General features: G+C 41.0%; 1 protein-coding gene across 8 annotated transcripts in view; it reads right to left on the reverse strand.

Moving 5' to 3' along the window:
- TMEM131L (transmembrane 131 like) overlaps positions 1-19,821 on the reverse strand; it is an 84,683-nt gene that overhangs the window by 44,910 nt on the left and 19,952 nt on the right. For all 8 annotated transcript variants that reach the window (XR_003992414.2, XR_003992413.2, XM_030493203.2 and 5 more), the window contains exons 4-6: positions 4,213-4,284; positions 3,158-3,281; positions 1,979-2,095 (exon numbers count right to left, since the gene is read on the reverse strand). Coding sequence is in view for 6 of the 8 variants with exons in the window: in XM_030493203.2 (XP_030349063.1) it covers positions 1,979-2,095; positions 3,158-3,281; positions 4,213-4,284 (313 nt within the window). In the remaining 2 variants the exon portion in view is untranslated. The remainder of the gene's footprint in view (positions 1-1,978; positions 2,096-3,157; positions 3,282-4,212; positions 4,285-19,821) is intronic.

Here is a 19,821-nt window from a genome sequence, read left to right on the forward strand (position 1 = left end):
TACATTAACATCTACTATTTCAGTCATCACAGTAACTTACAAAACTACTTTGCTAATAATAACAATCTTCCCAAAAAACAAATTTGGTTTTCACATTAGTTCTTTTAAAAGAGAACTTGTATAAGTTCCAATGTGGAAAGTAACTGTACACATAAATGGCACTTTAGCATTTTCACTCATTCAGGCACTATTACAAACACAAAACAAAGCACTTACCAGCAGAGCATAAGGTTATCTCAAAAAAAAAAAAAAGCATCTAAACTCTCTTACTATTCTTCAGCCAATTACAATACAAGTATCATCATTTGGCAGTGTAGTTATTTCTGGGAAAACTTTGCTACTAGTCCCATTTCATATTTAATTCAATGGCCTTGCCTTAAAAAATGAGTAAAATAATTTTTGATCATTTTGGTTTTTAAATGCTACAGTTTTCAGAGCACTATTGAAATTTGCAAGTTGAGTGTTTTTACTGCACTCATATTCTGCTCCACCAAGATTAGTTTATGACAATATGATACAAGATAATGGGGGGGAATAAAATCATTAGAAGTTAAGAAAATTGCCTTGGAGCTTTTCACTTGTATACAAAGAATTTTTTTCTTCTTATAACAGAAAAACCACATTTTTAAGTGGACAATACAATGCACTCTAAGTTCACTGAAGATCTCTGACTACACAGAAAGTATCAGAACAAAGGGAACATGCTTCCTTTTTTTATGGAGGCATTTACATTTTACTATAATGGTACTTCTACTCCATTTGGGTTAATCTTCTGTACATACTCTTGCATAAGTGCACTAAGAACATCACACATACTTCAAGACTTTGCAGCTGTCAAGAGCACTGTAACTGTGCATCAACCACTCAAGTTATGCCCTATTTTGAAATTTTTACACCTAATGCAAGCTGAAATCATAAGCAGCTACTTCTGTTTCAAGTGGCTGGTGAAACTGCCCATGAAAACCAGTCCATTACTGATTTTACCAGCAGTCCAACAGGAGACAAACTGATTTTTTGGTAGCACTGACAACTGCTTCCCCATGACTTACTTGATAAAAGGCTCTGCCTGAGCTGACCAGGCAGGTCAATAAATCAAGGGGTCAGAAGTAAATTCAAGGAGAGGAGAGACATCAAAAAGAAAAGGTCAATCACTCTACAATCCACTCTTCCCTCAACCTTGATGAAAAGTTCCTGCCAAATGTGGCATTTCCTCTAATAAACAGTAGATAAATGCAACATATGTATTAAAAAACAGGTATTTCAATTGGAATTATCTATGCTTCAATTTAAAGAGCTTTGTTTTCCAGCACAGTATCTAAGTATGGGAATGGAATAGCTGGGTGGTTGATCAAAGCTGGCGCTGTTTTTAAATCACTGAATTCAGACATAGATTTTTCTTTAACAAATTAATAACAGTAAAGAATTTGGAGTATGAAATGTCCCTCATAAAAATAAAAAAGCTAAAGATTTGCTTGTATTCAGTGATTAATCAGACAATAGATGGCTTTAATGCACAACCATTACTTTGACTTTCCTGTTTTAAGGGCCTAAACCTCTCACTCTGTGCTACGTCCCCAATGTGTTTACATAAAATCCCACAGAGTAGCTGAAAACCACCTAAAGTATTTCCTAAATAGGTTTTTCATGACAAATGCATTCCAGCACAGTGCAGTCTAGACTGCAGTATTATATGAAGCCAACTAGTAGGATCACGATCTTTTAAGTATACATATACAAATACACTTCGTTTTACTACTGCAAATAGGCGCACCAACAGTAGTAATTTTAGTCATATAGATGTATGAGGGATCATGAGACTAGCAAGATCTAGTATACAGGATCAACTGTAAACATTACCCCACCTGATTTGTATCAGGAATTCAATGAACTTTGAAAGTCTCTAAGTTCTAAATGTATGAAAATCACTTTTCAAAACATGAGTAAATCCAAAACTCAAGCTAAAAAGAAGAGTAGTTACCTGATATGAAAGTACTCCATGAGATGAGGTATTTATAAATAATGAGCTTTCAATACTGCCTTCTTCTGTTGGCAGGAAGAGTACTCTGAAAGAGATTTTTCCCATCGCGGGAATCACCTGTAGAGACCACAAAGAAGCTTTCTTGCTCAGTGCCAGTGATCACAACACTCACCGTTCAGTCGCATGGCCCAACAGACATCTCCACATGTACACCCCTATCTTTAGATCCCATTATGCAAATCTCAGCCCTGAGAAGTTTCTTCTGTCCACAGCTCTCAACTCTTACTACAGAGAAGAACTGAGAACCCGCAGCAACTCGCCATATTATGGCTGGAGTCTCTCAGCTAGCTCAGGCCTCATCGGTCAAGACTCCTTTGTGCTCGAGAAGTTAATCATGCTTTTTTATGCCTCTGCATGCACAAAAATTCTTCCCGCATATAGATACCTATTACAAACTGAATCAATCCCCCCCGTGATACATAGTCGAATGAGCCAAGGCTGAACTGAGGCAACACGATTAGTAACCAAATAGGTCTAACTGAAAGAACAATGACGTTCATGTCTGCACAGTAATACCCATTCAGCCCTAGTAAAAGCACAAATCAGATGAAAGCACAATAAAAACCCTTTGCACATCAGCAGAGGATAAAATGTGGGCTACATCAAACTAAGATCACAGCAATTAATTCTTAATATGCATTATATTATTATACACTGCTAAAAAAAATCAGAGTGAAAATAATGGTCTTAGATCATAAGGCAATTATGCTCATAATCGCAATACAAAATGCATAAAACATTTCACTGCAGGTTTTTTGAGGAATATGCAAGATCATTCAAAACACTGAAAACTCAAGGCTGTAAAACACCCACATGCCTGTAGATTACTGCATAATGCTGCTTAGAGAAGAATGAGAGTTAAACAGCCTCCTTAACACTGAAAAATTCTTCTTCTCTGTTACTGTAAAACACATTTCCTACTGTAGGTTTTGGATGTCTTCTCTCTTACCAGTCTAAGTAGAAGTGAGAAAAAAAAAATGCTAGCAAAACAGAAGAAAAGTTGGAGGTCCTACAAAAAAGCACGAAGAGAAAACACAGAATGAAAAGCTTAGGCCAAAGGAAGCACGAAGGCTTGGCGCTTGGCCATTACATAGTTTCCAAAAGTACATCAACACTCACCCGGCTATGAGCAGGAGACACATGAAACTGTCTAGTAGCTGTAAACACTGAATTCACTACAACTTCTCTATCTCTACTAGGGTTGTAGGCATGCAGCATTTTAGCTCTGGGTAACCCCAGTAATCTACAAAGGGGGGGGAAAAAGAGAAAGAAATTATTCACTTTATAGGCACAGACTATGCACAAAACAGCAACAAACATAAATCACTCTAAAACATACTAATATGCAACAATTGCCTAGCTGTATCTATTCTTTGGAAACATGCCAAACAAATTTCACCCTTTGGTATATACAAAGACAAATAAGCAACATGGGGATGTAAGAGGTGCACTTAGCCAAAACTCATTTGAGTCACCTGGAGTTTAAGAAAACTTATAAGGCACAAAGTTTCGAATAAAAAAGTTTCAATAACCAAAGCCTTGTTTTGTCAGCTAAAGCAACAATTCTCTTAAGGCTTCTGCTTTAGCTAATACATCCTATACATTCGTTCTGTGAATCCTCCGAAACATTCCTTTAACTCAAAAGGGGACCATGTTTCCTGTGGTTACTGATAGACTAAAGGCTGATTATCATTTAAGATTAATTCTTAAAGTTTTCTTAAAGGAGAACAAAAAACCAAACCAAACCAAACCAATCTCAAGTATTCTACGAGTATGTTTTGCCTGGGACTTTCTGGATTTTATCTTCAGAAGTTAAAGGAAGCAACAAGCACACTCTCCACTAGGCAGACAATTTTTCAAGAAATGAACAACCAGCATGAAGAACTGATTGGACATCCATGCAGAATCACCTGAAATGTACCCAGAATGTATAATGGTTCCCTATTCCCTTTTCCTCCTTTCGAAAACTATGTTGATTTTCATTTACAAAGTATTGCAAGGCAAGAAACACAGTTTCAACTCTGTGGCATTTACTTATTATTTCTCTTTTTTTTTTTTTCCCCCCAAGAGGATGGCATAATGTCAGCTAATGCTCTTTACCCAAATGTAGCTCACTATAGTTGTCCCTCCACACTTTATTATTAATCAAAATAAAAATTATGTAAGATACTCACTGCATTCCAAAATGCAGAACTGACGGGTGAAAATGTAAGGCCTTCCCATTTGGAGGCATCTTTGCTGAGAAGCTGAAAAAAAGGGATAAGAGGCCATGATTATTATTTAGTGGGTATAATGCTACAACACTGCAGGGAAGGACAGGCTCTGACTCTTTATATTCTAACCATAATCTATTTCCAAATATTCTCATACATTCCTCTCGCTGCCATAAGACTGACCTTTTAAGAAGGTTTCTATACAACAGCACGTGCTGGAAATACCATGCCAATAAAAGTGCAGTTTAAGAAGTATCCCATTTTAAAGACAATGCTGGCTTGGACAACCTCCCTCAGTCATGCTGATACACCTGTTTATGGGGCTGCACAGTGAACTACAGAGGGAAAACAACTTCAGAATCCTGGGGAATGAAAATTACATCGGCATGGAGCAGATCCCCAGCCTTGTCAATTCAACATTCACACAAGCACTGGTATGAGCACACCCGAGAGATGCAGAGGTAGAGGAGTAAATAGCAGCCTGTGCAAAAGCCGACATCAAGAGAAGGTCTTGCTATGCTGTAGAGCTTTAATGCAAAAGCCAACTCATTTCTTATATGCATAAGAGAGTTAGAAATAATATGAAACACTGATCATCATCATCTTTCCTTTGCCCTAGGAAAATTCACAATACAATTCCCATCACTTCTAGCACATTTTTAGCTTATTTCAACATGAGTCAATGCCTTATAACATAGAAATCCCAGGATATCTTCACCACTTTCTCAATTAAAACCTGTCCTCTGCAAGTCCTAACAACCACAGTGGTAAAAAGCAAGTCCAGCACTTGTTCATTACATGTGTGTACCCAGTGCTAAGCTGCTAAAAACTTCCCCAGAAGCAGTCTGCACGCTGCATGGCCAGAACCAGTTTCATCTTCACTGGATGATGCTAATAAGTATCATAGCAAGCATAAGTCTGAGAAGGGAAGGATGGACTGTGGTCTCATTAGTTATCCAGCTGCTTTGCATAATGTGTGGTAGTACAGTTAATTGGTCTCCAATTTAAAAATGTAGTTCTGTAACATTACACCTTTAATATATTAAAGTACCTACATAATTCTGTTGTTATATTCCAAACCAATAGACACCATAATTTATTACCACTCAGGAAAAATCAGGTTTATTATTATGAAAACCCACAACTTCTATGAAAATATTGCTCATACGAGGGAGCAAACTCCCTTGCTGGTAGCGGGAGGAATGCAGTATATCCAGGTAGCATTTCTGGGGAGCTACTAGAAAGTAATGAAAGAACAGATGATGCAGAACTACAAACTCTGGGTGAATGACAGTCTCCTTCCAACCATCTTGTCTCTGCCCCAGCCAACTCCTTCTCTGTTCCTAGAAACATGGCAGCAACGAGCACCTTCTTCCCTTTCCAAGTCAGCCTCAGAGACATACCCAGAAGGAAAGTCTGAATATTGCTGTAGTAAACGTACACAAATTAAAATTACTACTGCAGTGAAATCCCCAGACATTTGGGGCAAGGCACACTTCTTAAGGGTCCTCTGATCCTTTTTTTATATGCACACACATATATGGCAAAATCAAAGTTAAGCCTGTGGTTTATGCACTATAGTATCACCCTGAACCCCATCGCGGCTCAAGTTTCTAGCATCTTGCAGGTACTGCTGAATTAATCTTTTCCCACCAGAAAAACCTTTGCTGAGAAGGGCAAGAAGCCAAGTGCTCCTCTGTGCCAGCAAGAGTACCTGGCAGTGGCTCTCCAAGACTTACTAATCTTCCTTCTGGGGAGCTCTAGCGGCATCAGCACTTTTCCTCTCAGCCCTCACTCTCTGCAATAGGCCCCTGATGCACGGGGTGCAGATGCAGTTGTGGATGTAAGAAGACTGTATTTCATTTGGTTTGGGTGAACAAGGCCATGCTGTAGCACTGATTCTTAAAAATGCACTGTGTTCCTGTCCAGACGACAATCACAGCCAACCCTCTCCTAGCCAGAAAAAGGGAAAAGCCCTCTGACATCAGCAGCACCTGCAGCAGGATCCCAAGGCTACTGTCCTATTCCTTCTGGAGAAGGCAGCCAGGACCCAGGATGGCAGAAGCTGAGCCTCAGCCTCTCCAGGCTCTGAGCTAACTTCTGAGCATGGAGGAAAACATCCCTGCACACCACTCCCCAGCAACCCCAGGAACAGGTCTGTGGTTACAAGTCATCCAGCTTCTACTCTGCACCCCACAAAGGCTGCCGAATTGCCCCAAGCCCCAGCCTGGCCCCGAAAGTAGAACAGCCACATTCCTAGGGCGCTGTGTGCACAACCCTGGCCAGCTCCAGGGCGTCTGCACTGCTTATCAGCAGCCCTGAAGCAGTGCCAAAAAACAACTTGAGAGCTGATGAGTTTATTCAATGGAAGGGCTAGTGGAAAGAGAAATCCACCAGTGTTTCGGGGTTCCCCCCTCAACAAGGAAGAAGATGACAGGTTGGAATAGCAGGAGTGAGCAGAGGATCATTCTGCCCATCAAAAAGGGACAGGCCCATCTATATTAGAAATGTGTTACCACAAGTCTCGTAAAGCCAGCTGGGAGCTGGCAGAACACCCCTCTGCACCCCTGAGCTCCAAACACCATTCAACACATTCAGATCTCTGCAGGGGATCTGACAGGGAAATAAATGTCAAAGGCAATTTATTAAGACATTTAAAAGCTGAAGTAACTTAAGTAACTTTTTAAAACAAAATATTTAGTTTTGGGGTTTGGCGGTTTGGTTTTTTTTTTTGGTGATTTGTTGGGGGTTTTCTTCTTTCCTTTAAGAACCTCATCTCACTAATAGATTCACCTCAAATTATGCCAAAAATTTCTCTTTCAGCGCAGACAACATGTCCAAAAAAGTACATGGATCGTTTCACGAGAACTTTACAAGCCTGGGAAAGACACACAAATATCAGCCTGAGAATGGAAGTCTTGAAACAACAAACGTGGAGAAACAGTCCTCTTCATAGTTGGAAGCCAGGCTGCTTCTGTTATTTCATTGCTTGTAAAATCGGCTAACATCGCATTATGCATGCAATCGAACAGAGCCGGACTCCACACTTATGGCATCTTTCTGTTTTTTCAGGCAGACCAGTTGAACACCAACTTCTGAATGATAAATTCTGACACAGCAGGCCAATTCCAACATTTCAGGGGCATTTTCAAGCACAAGTGGAGCACAGAACTGGAAAGGGAAAAAGAAATACGAGAGGGGACGGAAATTCCTGGCAAGTACTCTGAACACTTAGCAGTAATTGCCTTTGTATCAAAAAGCTAGTTTAACTGGCCTCATTATCACTGCCAGCCCAAGAATTTAATGCCCTTCCTCCTCTTCATCCTCACAATATATCTAAAATGCTGACACCCTGGATCATCCAGCTACAGGAAAAAAGAACAGGTGAAACACTAGGGAGGCAAGGGAGGGCTCCACAGGTCACCCAGAACACCCAGGGCAGGCGAAGATGGAAGCAGGCTCTGGGGGGAAGGAGAAGGTGAACCCAAAAGATCCGCAGCTCCAGCCTGCTCCAGCTCATCACCTGATTCATAGAATCACAGAATGGTTTGGGTTGGAAAGGACCTTAAGATCATCCAGTTCCACCCCCCTGCCATGGGCAGGGACACCTCACACTAGAGCATGCCACCCAAGGCTCTGTCCATCAGATGGGTGATCCACAGAAAACACGCAGCAGAGAGGGGCAAACCCTGAGCATGCACACAGCTCCCAGCACCAGGGATGCTTGCCGGGGAGAAAGGTGTATGTGGAGCAGACAAAAAGGGGCTGGAGGGGAAGGTGGGGTGAGGAAGAGGGGTGATACCAGGGGAGAAAAGCAGGATGGAGGAATGCAAGAACCCCCAGACTGCCTGTGCAAGCAGAGAAATGTGTCACTCCAGGGCAGCAGTTTTGGGTTGTTTTGTTGTTGTTTAAAGGAGCATGAGCTGTAAAATCTTAAGCCATCATATTCCCTCCACTGAGAAGCCCCGTATGTGCTTTTCTGTAGGAAAAAGGGCATCAGAGAATATGGATAAGTTATTCCAGCCTTTTACAACATTTCCTGCACCAGGAAAGAGCATTCTGGTGTCCTGCTGATGTGGGACTAAAAGGGGATGCTAATATAGGGATGCTGAGAGCGCTGTTAAATACACAGTTGAAACTGTTTTGCCCTCACTTCTTTCAGTTCTGATACTCTTCGATGTAACTAGTAAAAATAGGTAAACGCCCAGGTCAGTATGAATTTTTATATATTTATATAAATTTTATATATATATAGATATATATATATTTTCGCAGCCCCAAACCCTAATATTTATATGCAATTTATAGGACACACAAACATTTGTTCCAAATAAGCAAAGACCCTTTTATTTCCCCGAAGACCAAAAGATATTTTTCTGTCTTCCTAACAGATTTAGTCATACTTCACCAGCCAAAATCACAAGAGAAGTATTTCTCCTAAAAATCCAAACAAAAGGCCAAATCTACTCTGAATTTCCCCATTTTGTGTTGGTTTTTTCTTTCATTTGTTTGTTTTGTTGTGTCCTTTTTAAAAAAAATACAAACTTCAAAACTGGAGTTAATTCATCTAATTCCACATATAGAACACTCAGCAATCCGCAGAATAAGCTGCATCTGACCGGAAGCGAAAGAACATTTCCTGGAAGGAAGTTTATCCCAGCGTCACTTTTTCTTCTATTAGCTCCTTCAAGTCTGCCTTGTGTCTTCAATTCTTTACTTTAATTGATTACTCTAGATTAGCTTAGAATGCATGTTATCCAATGATTCAGATAGCAAGCCTACTGTAGTTGAGAATAATCATAATTGCCACTTGGTGCCTTTTCTTCATCCTTCCTTTTTGTGCCCTTTGTTCACAGCAGATGAAGAAAAACCAAGTCAGGGGAAGGCATTTTATTGTTGGGTCTTTTGCTTTACGGTTGTGGGGTTTTCTTGGAAACAGCAGGCAAAAAGGTCTGGGTTCTCTAACGAGAGGTCTTTTTTGAGTGAATCTGCTTAGGCAGTACTGTTTTATTTTTCAGTATACTGATAAAGTAAAATTGTACTTATGTTTGGTATTTTGGCACTTCGGATGTTCAGTGCCGGAATATTAATGAACCCTCAGGATGAGGTTCTGCGATAAGAAAGCATGTATTGTTTAGGAAAATACAATTTTTATATGTAAGCTGAAATGAGAGAAATGAAATTAAAATCCCCTCATTTACTGACTAATTTTAGATTCATTCCTCTAGATTACCCTTCATAAACAAAAAGCAGACTAAGAGGATAAGATTCACACTATGGGAACAACTAAACCCAAATGCTTTTAATAGTTCTGATTACAGCCCATGCAAGCAAAAAAATAAAAAAATTTTACACATGAAAACAGTTAATTAAGAGGAAATTGACAGAGAAATAGCAGCTGAACCAAAGTCTTCTGCAGAGATGATTCAAAGCTTTGGTTTGTCACATCCCCTCGTCCCTCTCTTCTCTCAACCTCCCATTTACCAAAGGCAGTAAAAGCACCAAGCAGTCATTACAGAGGTTAAACTGCAGCTCCTGAAAAGACACACAGCAGCTTTGAAAGAGATGATAAAATTGTTTGGAAATATGAAATTAAAACTTGAGTTTACCATCACAACAACTCTGCCAAAACCAGAAACAGATGTGTTTTTAAATTATGATTTTTTGTAACCAAATTTATCCTTTTTCCTAGAGGCAGAAAGAGTCCTCAGAAATCAGAAAATATATTCACCTTGCAATACCCCTATACAGCTCTCAAGCAAGCTATATGTGGTGTGTCCCTGCAGGGCTGTGGCTCCTGTGCAGTACCCCACAGCCTCAGCCCTTACACGCTCACCACCTCAGCTCCAGAGACTTATGGAACTTCTCCTGAAGCCCTGCCGGTACCAACCTGAGACTCAGGCGATAACACATGAACCTCTCAGTCTTTGTAGATGTTTTTATTTTTTAAAATGTCCAGCAGGTAAAAGAACAAAAACATGAATTTTAAACCCTGGAAACCTAGAAGTCAAAAAACTCCACTATTTTCAGCACCGCACTGTTTGGGAAGAGGAGGAGGACTGACTCACTGCTTCTGAATGCTTGGGGATTGGCAAACCATCCTTAGGAATCCACTTACAGCTTTACCAGAGAACAGTGCTGCTTCTGCAAGAAGGGTGGTCATCTTTTTTGCTGAGCTATGCTATGTACATCAGAGACTGAATCCTAGGCTGTGAAAAGCAGGAGAGGCCAAAATGGTGTTACCCATCAAATAACATGTGTGCATGCATGCCTGATATTTTGCATGTTTTGGCTACAGGAAAATACGAAAGGGGAGCTAAACCAAAATAAACCAGTGAAATGGATGAGACAATCTCTTTAAAAACAAATCCCATGGTTTCTGGCCAAAGTCACGATTTAAGGGGCAGAGAGGTCTAGCAATCTTTGTTTTCTTTCTCTAAACTTCTGAAATTGGCAAAGCAGCATATAGCCAAGACCTGCTCACCAAAGTTTCAATGGGCTGCTACTTAGTTTACTTTTAAAAGTACTGATATAAAGAGGTAGGTAAGCCTAGCTCAATGTGTAAAGCACAAACCATTCTCCATTACTTCCATTCAGCCCCTCGTCATCGCTCTCCTCCAGCAACTTGAGCAGCCCCCTCTACTCCTCTCCTCTAGCCCTGGTGTTTCCACTGACATTATTTGTCTTTCTGGGTACCTTTCTCTCGCTGCCTGTGTTCTCTTTTCCTATAAAACTCTGCAATAATGTTTATACAAACCCTTTGCAAAATAGTCACCTAAGCCAGCAGTATTTCAGTTTTCTTTATTATAAAACTACAACAAAATCGCAATGATCAAACTCACAGGATCTCACAATATAGCACTTATAAAGTCACATTTCTCAATGGGATATAAGTGGAAGGACACAGATAAAAAAACCTGGCTTTTTTCCCTTCCTTCACACCCAAACAGCCTCCTTGAAAAACATCCAAAGAAGTCAAATACAGACCGCAATAAGAACCAGAATAAGACTCGTGAAGAAATCTAGCAGAGATGATAAATAGTGCAGCACAAAGCACTATAGTGAGCATCCTGGTTAAAAGGCACGGCTTTCCTCTCCAGATGTGCCTGTGGTTTGTATTTCAGCAGCAGCAGCACAATAAAGCATGCTTAATGGCAGAATGGAATTATGCCCTCCCATAAACTAGCCCCAACTTCTGAAATAACTGAAATCTGTACTAAATTAAGAAATGAATTCACAATGACTTGAGTTCATTTGCTTTCTGAAACCTTTCAACATAGCAGCCTTCCAGTATCTGAGGGGGGCCTACAAGGATGCCAGAGAGGGACTCTTCGTCAGGGACTGCAGTGGTAGGACAAGGAGTAATGGATTTAAACTTAAACAGGGGAAGTTCAGGTTAGATATAAGGAAGAAGTTCTTTGTGAGGGTGGTGAGACACTGGAACAGGTTGCCCAAAGAAGTGGTGAATGCTCCATCCCTGGCAGTGTTCAAGGACAAGTTGGACAGAGCCTTGGGCAACATGGTCTAGTCTGACGCATGGGCAGGGGTGTTGGAACTAGATGATCCTTTCCAACCCAAACCATCCTATGATTCTATGAAAATCCTTTAGCTGCCCAGATTTCAAGCAACATCCAACACTCTCTAGAGATTGTCCAGGGGGACCCTGTATTTTTTAGCTACCTCGGACAGACAGTTACACTTAAGCAGAAGAAAACGTACCCTAGAAACCCCCAGGCACAGACCTTGGGGAATAAGAAGTGAGTTATCAGTGAATTAGGCATGCAAATCAGGCACTTACGTGGCCTAAGCTGAACCTGCAACTACTTGTGCGCACAAAAAAAGGAGTCTTGTTTCCGCGAGGCTGAGAAATATCTAAATTATTTGTTTTGGATTAATCTATAGGGCCCACCAGTCCAAAACGCACATAAAACATACTTTCCCCTGAAGCAGCTCTATCATTGCCAGCAAATCCCAAATATCCTGGCAAGCAGAACATTCACGTTCATTTTCCTTTTTGCTTCCTATAACATAACAGGTGCCCGTTTGTTTTGCAATATTTCATAAGCCAATCTCCATGTACTTAAGACAGCGATAACTACTCTGAAATAAAACCTTTAGTTTACCTTTTTTTTAAGCTTCTTTACATTTCAATTTGAATAAATCAGCAATCTTCTGTTAAACTGTTAAAATCACAGACACAGTAAAGTCTATTCTTTTTTTTAAGTTCTTCCCAAAACAAATTAAGAGTCTCTTGCCTAATACAAACACACGCTTTTGGCTCCATCAGAAGCCTTGGCATTCTCGATGTTTTATCTTGAATTACCAGGTCCTGGACTTCCAGGGGTATGAGAAAATACTGTACTTCATGTCTTTTTAAAGAATGCTTCTAGTCCATGAGTATGCATAATAAAAACACAAATCCCAAAGGCACACAAAGCAGCTCCTGCTATTTTTATTAATTTTTAAACCTCAAAGCTTTTAAGCCAAATTCCCTTTTTTTTGAGTAATTTGCTTACCCTGTAGTTGACAGACCCTCAAAAAACCCCCCCAAAACCCAACTAAAACCAGACCAAAAAACCCAAACAAAACCAAAAACCCTTTAAACTGCTTGCATAACCCAGGTTTGTTCTTCAAAAACTGACACTATGATCACAAATAATTTCTGAGATGTTAATTTTTGCCTATCTTACTTAATTAACAAGCATTAAGAAAGGCAGTCAAACCTGAAAGCACCGTGGCCTCATTTATACATGTAAATAAATGGCTGCTTTTTGAAGAATGCAGCTCAATTCTCACAACTCAAAATCACTTCAAGAGCACCTAGGAGACTCCATACCTCTGAAAGATCACACTGATCACCCAAGCTTCTGCCCAGAGTCTCTAAACTGAAAATGAAACGTTTTTAAGTGGAAATGTGCAGCTCATAGCCTTTTTGAGACACTTAGAAAACACGAACCCTAGCGAAGGAGAAGTACCTAGAGAAAAGTCTTCTACTGTGTCAGCATGGTGCCTTCTCCAGCTAACAGCAAAGCAGTAATTGCAAACCTTGTGCTGAAATACCATGAAATTTAAATAAGCATTCTCTATCCAGAGTTTTCAAAACATTTTACTGAAAGCACTCAAATTTCACAGCAGCGGTAGGATAAAACAACCTTAAGAAAGGCAGAGGATAGAACAAATACCTACCCACCTTGTACCTAGGGCTAGCACACTTATTTTTACTTATTAGGTAGTATTTAATTCTGTCCTTGCAATGGTGAAACGATGGCAGGAGACTTTAGTGGCAAGGGCTGTTTTTAGCATAGTCCTGTACTAATGTAATTAGGAATCTAACAAAAGAAGAGAGAGATATTCCAGAAGAAACAAATACTGATTCTATCACACCTGCCTCTACTAAATTAATTCCCTTAAAAATAACAATAAACTAGTTTTCTGTTCCTGCAGTGTCTACAGGACAACTACCAGTACAGAAGGAAGAGATCCAAGTGAAAACAGACCTCAGCTTTTTAACAGATCAATTGCAGTTCTGTTTTGACCAGTTAAAATAAAAATTCGTTTCATCACGCACACACAATTTTACTTATAAAGCTCCCCAAGCTGAAGAGCAGAGGGCAAATTTCTGTCCATTCAGCAGCAACCCTCCTTCAAGTGTTTCACTGGGGCAATGCAGTATTTCTCCAATTTGGGGAATCTGGCTCCTGCCTCGAGAGAAGGGGGGAGGCATTGACAGGAAGCACAGTGAAGCTGCAAAGTTCACGGCAATAGGAAGTTACATTCTTGTCAAATATCATTGCACCCAACCATTTCCTTTTTCTACTTACAGCCACAGTCAAAAATTTCCATATTAACAGAAACCATTTTAAGTTTGCACAGTTCAGCAGAATGCATGAAAGAGCTCTGTGGTCGCTGATAAGTTTGACCTGCTTAATAATTAAGAGTGATAATCTTCCTACAGCAATTAAGAGTTATAATCTTCCTACCAGAGCTGCCTTTTACTGTTTCTATGTTAATCCAAGCCTTTTAGGGTATTTTTTATAATGAAAGTGTATAGGCCTGCAGAACGGATAAGGCAAAGATCTTAACAGCCCATAGGAAACCTTTACACTGAACCCATTAAGTACTTAAAGAAAAAAAACCAAAAAACTTCCTACTTCCCCCCCCCAAACAGAAAAGAACATTAACTGAACAGGAAACTAAGCAAATACACGAAAACTCATACCTAGGACTTAAAAAAATAGTAATAATATTTTCTGCTTTTAATTTATTCCCCTTAGTCTGGACAATGCACCTGATACCACCTGCTCTGAAAAGAAGACAAGGAAAAGTCAGTAAGTTCACGTCTCAAAGCTGCAAAATCCAAGTTTAAAACAATAGTGGGAAACATCAGCCTGGACTTTGCATTTCTTCTCTTTGTGAATTTCAGCCCAAATCTTTAAAAACAAAGCATAACCTTTGAGCATCAACCTTTAAGCATAGTAATTTACCTATGAGCATCCAATACCATTTCTTGTTTAAGCCAGCGTATGAAGACACACAACCAAAATGGGTTCAATATGGAAAACTGTACAAGTTACCTAGACAGTACTTTACCACACAGCTTCATATGCTACAAATGTGGAAAAGCAAACACTACAATATATAGCTTAGATGCGTTAGGCTGGTAAGACACTGGGGAAGTCCCTCTTGAAAACTTATATACACACACTTCTTTCAAAATCCTCTTAGCAAGCATTTGCTTGAGTCACACCAACACCAGCTTTCTCAGTGCTACATTTCAGCTTTATAAGGAGAAAAACTATTACTGCTATTGATTGCCAGACTTATTAAAAACTTAATTCTCTCCTCTAACAGACAAAACTTCATGCAAGACTTCCCTTTGCATGCGCAAAATACCCAGAATTTAAACCACATCTATTAGCTTTCTAAGAATACCCATTTTTTCGTGTCATTAAACAGCATTTTCTCAAGCTGTATTATATGACTGCAAAAATAGGATGCAAAGAAATACAAAGAGAAGGAGAAAGGCTACACTTTCCTTAAAGGTATTTCAAGCATGGTGCTGTCGGGTGAAGCAAAGTCATCCTGCATAGCGCAGGGGAACAAAGCTGCTCTCCCACACCCCAGGGGTCACTACCAAATCTTAAGGAGGAAAAGTTAAAAGGTAAGTCACTAACCAAAGAGCAACACCAAAAAGTAGCTTTGGCCCAAAATCAGGGGCATCACTCCCTTATTCTTGCTTTCCAGCCCTCCCAGTTGGGATGCATGAACTATCTCTTCTGTAGTCCCCCTCCAAACATTTTGGTGTCACTTGCAAAGCTTTTTGTTCTGGTGCACCTAGTAATCTATTGGATCAATGCCATTTTACATGTGATGTGCAGTATTATTTATTAGATGGGACATGTATTTGTTCCAGAAAAATACAGAACTTTATTTGTATGAAGAACCTTTTAAAATTACTATAGTGATAAAAAAATGCATACTACTTTTATTGTTCATTCACTTTTTATTAACTAATTGCACTGTCACATATACCTACTTGCTTCAATTGCACAGTCACATATACCTACTCTCAAACTACAAGCTTTTATTTTCCAGCTCCCCATACAAAACTCCAGTTATACTTCCCAATACATCCCCTCCTGCAGGCAGAAAAAGAAAGGGGGAGTCCTCCACAGCTTCAGATCATTTCCACACATGGTGGCAGGACACCATCCAGACAGCCCGCTGAATTCCCCTGCCTGCACCTTCTGAAAAGAGCAGCTTGCTGCGCTCGCCTGTCTTGTGTCACACAGCACTCTGGGTCGTGGTATGCAAAATGGGAAGACAGCTCCACGATTTAGTGCTATTAATAAAAGGAAGCGCTCTCACAGTGCATTTGTGACCTACTCCTATGTACTACCGTGTATTTATACTTTGTTAGATAATGTTGTTAAAGAAAACAGAGACATGAAAAAACTTATACCAGAAAATTCCAACTGGAAAAATTTCAAAAACTTTGGCATTACCAGGATTAATAGTTACAACGCTTATTGCAGAAATTACCAGGTCCTTACAAAACATCTGGGATCTGTTGAAGCCAATGCACAGCATATGCTCTGAGCCAATTTCTTCTGACGTACAAAATGCTGCAACCTTCTGCTATTAAACAAAGCAGAACCATGTGAAACACACCCTGTTTCACAGTTTATTAACAAAATGTCTACCACCAAAAACAACCTCAGGTATGTTACGGCTGCCACGTTAACCTCTAGAGCTCTGATTTCTAACAAGGGGCACCTTGAGCCAACAAGTTAACATTTGTTTCCTTCAGCAGGATTGCTGGTGGGGGAAGGAAAAGGAAAAAAATTAGCTTTAGAAAAAAAGCAGGAAGTCAGCTTTTGATTATTTTGTATCAGTTAAGAAAAAGTACTTGCAATCAAGTACTATATTAACACTCTACCTTCCCTAGACTCTTGCATTTCTGCCTTTATTTCAAAGCTAGAAGCTAATCGGAGTTCACCAACTTTAAATTTTCACCTGTGAAACTAAGGGCAAAGAACCAGTAATGCTATTTTTAGTTTATTAACAAGCCTCAAACCAGAAGTCTTCTTTCACTGCAAGAAAAGATGCACACTCAAGATATTAACCTGCTTGACATGGAATTTCTCAAGCTGCCTGTGAGAGGAAAAGATCCTTTGGACAGGCCAAAGATCTCTCTGCAGCCCAAAGATGCATTTAACTGGGCTTAGCATCGATCTCCGGTCCTTCCCCACTGGCAAGATAAGCAAATCAACGTCATGGTCCCATGTGGGAACCCACTCGGACTTGCACAAAGTCCTCCTGAAGCCAGTGGAGCTTCATGGGCAGAGAGGTGGGCCTGGGAATGGGACTGGAGTGGACCACTTCGCTCCTTAAAGGTGCATTCTGAAGTACGGATACACAAGACTTAAGTGCAGGAAAACAAGCTTGGCAAGTGCATTTAACCTCTGAACAGGCTTCTCCATGTCACTCCACAGAAATATTTCACACTAAAAAAGGAGCGACAAAGGCTTTGTGAGGCAGACCGCTCTTTCAAAACGGAAAACATTGCAAAAAGACAGAGGGAATAAGCAAGCACGAGGTGCTGCCCCAAACCACGTCATGGATTTGCAGCTACAACGAGGTCACGTTTTCATCACCTTTCCACAGCTTGTAAAATTTCATCAGAGAGGGAAAATAAAATAACAAGGTGCAAGTGCTAAAACCAAGTCTCATTGTCCCTAGTCCAGTACTTGCTCCCAGAACAACCTAACCTCCAAGCCGCATGACAAAGCCGCAAAAGACATGGAGGGGGCAACTTGCAGTTCTCCAAGTCCCAAACGAGCTTCTTCAGCTTGAGAGCAAAAGCAAAGGTCCCCATCTTACAATCTGGCAGTGTACACTCTTTATGGCTGGGCACAGCTCCCCCTTCACAGCAAACATTCAGTAACTATTCCAAGAACAAACCATCCACCAAAATGCAGCCCACCGCTTCAGTGACCAGAAAGCGTTAATAATTGTTTTTATTTATGAGGAGGAGGAAAAGAAAAAATCCAAGCAAGACTGAAAGCATGGGGACCTGGGCCGGGGGTGTGTTTGTTTTAAAGCAGCTACCCGCATCTGTGGGATCAGCCACATTATCCCAGCTACACTGGGAACACTCACAAAGGCCAGAAATGCCCCCTTTTCAAAAGGGCAGTTTAAACGCAGCAGAAACTGGGTCAGCAGCAGGCCACAGAAAATACCTAAGCAGGCAGCAGGCACCTCGTGGGTTGTAGGCAGCGGGCTTGGGGCAAAGGACTTGAATAAAAGACACAACACACCAAGACAGAAATCAGACAATAGCTATTGAAGAAAGGCAGTTAATAGCAACAAAGCACGTAAAGCACGGGTCAAGGAGTCGGTCAAGTACAGGCCCTTCAACTCCCTACCCTCCTCCTCTTGCCAGGAATCAAGATTCAGACACAAACCAGCGATGCACATGACACACAGGACTAGCAGGCAGGCACAGAAACTAAGCCGTCACGTTAAATCCACAAGACAATAAGGAACTACAAACTTACTCTACAATACTTCAGGGCTGTTCACTTCCCAAGGGCAGCACAGTGCTCCTTGTTTCTGTCTCATTTAAGAAAAACCCCCAAACACCACAAATTACATGATTTATGCATCTCTGTGTTCAGGTCTTTACTGTTTGCACGTTTACTGACGGGCAGAGACCTTAATTTTAAAATACTAACCCACAACTTCAGTCAACAGGACAATGTAATTCAGCACAAAAAATATGTATGTAGGCAAAACATAAGAGGTGACTTACAGGGTCACTAGTGAGATCTGACTTGCTGACTGCTTTGTACCCTGTGTAATAGCTGACATTAAATGAGTGTACAGCAGGACTGCTGCACACTTCCACCAGCCAGAGTGGGGAGATTTGATTCCATTTTGCACAAACCCTTAAAATCATTTTACACTGAGATAAGTTTACATAAAAGAGGTGGTGGTGGTTACACAAGGTGCAAGCAGTTATGAATCAGTCACTCCCTCCTTTCTCTCATTTCACTTCCCTTTTGCTATTGTGTGTCTTTCCTTTCATGGTTAGATTGCAATCTGCTGTTGTCCCTTATCAGTTTTGCCTATCACTTAAAATAAGCAAGCTTTTGTTTTTCCCTTCCTACCAGTATCTTTGTTCACTCTATTTTTATCAGCGGCACCTTTTTTTCTTTTCCCTCCTTTTTTCCTCTTCACAATCTTTAGTCATTTTTTCTCTTGTTACCATACTTCCCCTCCTTTCCCCAGTCTCTCTGGCAATGACACCCCATCCTTCCCCCACTGCCAGATTCTAGCCCAGACAGGTTCAGCATCACATCCGAGTGGTTTCCGGCACTGCATTAGGCAAAATGTCTCACCGGCACCATTGCTCGCTGGCTGCCCAGCCTCTCCCCACTGACCATGCATGGATGGAAGCGTCCTGTTCTGGTAGGGTTTTGCCTTCACCAACACGCTGCTCCGAGCTTTGGTAAGAGGCCACGGAGCTGAATAGGAGCACCCCATGCACCAAAGCAGACAGGAGCTGTAAGCAGCAGCTCCCCAAGAAAGTTCTAGGGGTTGCTGGGGTGCCCTTTGCTTCTGCAGCAGAAAGTCCTGTGGTACTCAACATGCAGGCTGCCAGTCTCAGGCACTGCCCCAGAACACCACAGACTGAGGCTGGGTGTCTCAAGCCTCTGTATCTGTACAAAAACCCGAGCAGAGCGGGCAAGCCAGGCTCATTGAGCAAGTCAGAAATGCTGCAGGGTTGAAAAAGCTACTGCAGCTTCACCTGCTGCCTTGCCCTCAGCGAGAAGGGGAAGCTGTGGAGGCAGGAAAGCTCAGGGGGGACATGAGCACTCCCTCACTCTGGGCTCCAAAATTAGGAAACCTGTTATTCCCCCTCCCTCTTTAAGCGCTTGGAAAAATAAGCTCCTCCTAAGAGCAATTCAAAGCAGCTAAATTAAACTCCCTTGACCATCCTCTGGTGAAACCTCTTTCTCACTGCAGGCACAGCTGGAGGTGACCAGCCTTCCAACATCTAAAGCT

The sequence above is a fragment of the Strigops habroptila genome, chromosome 7, assembly GCF_004027225.2.
Source record: "Strigops habroptila isolate Jane chromosome 7, bStrHab1.2.pri, whole genome shotgun sequence".
In the NCBI taxonomy this organism is placed as follows: domain Eukaryota; kingdom Metazoa; phylum Chordata; class Aves; order Psittaciformes; family Psittacidae; genus Strigops; species Strigops habroptila.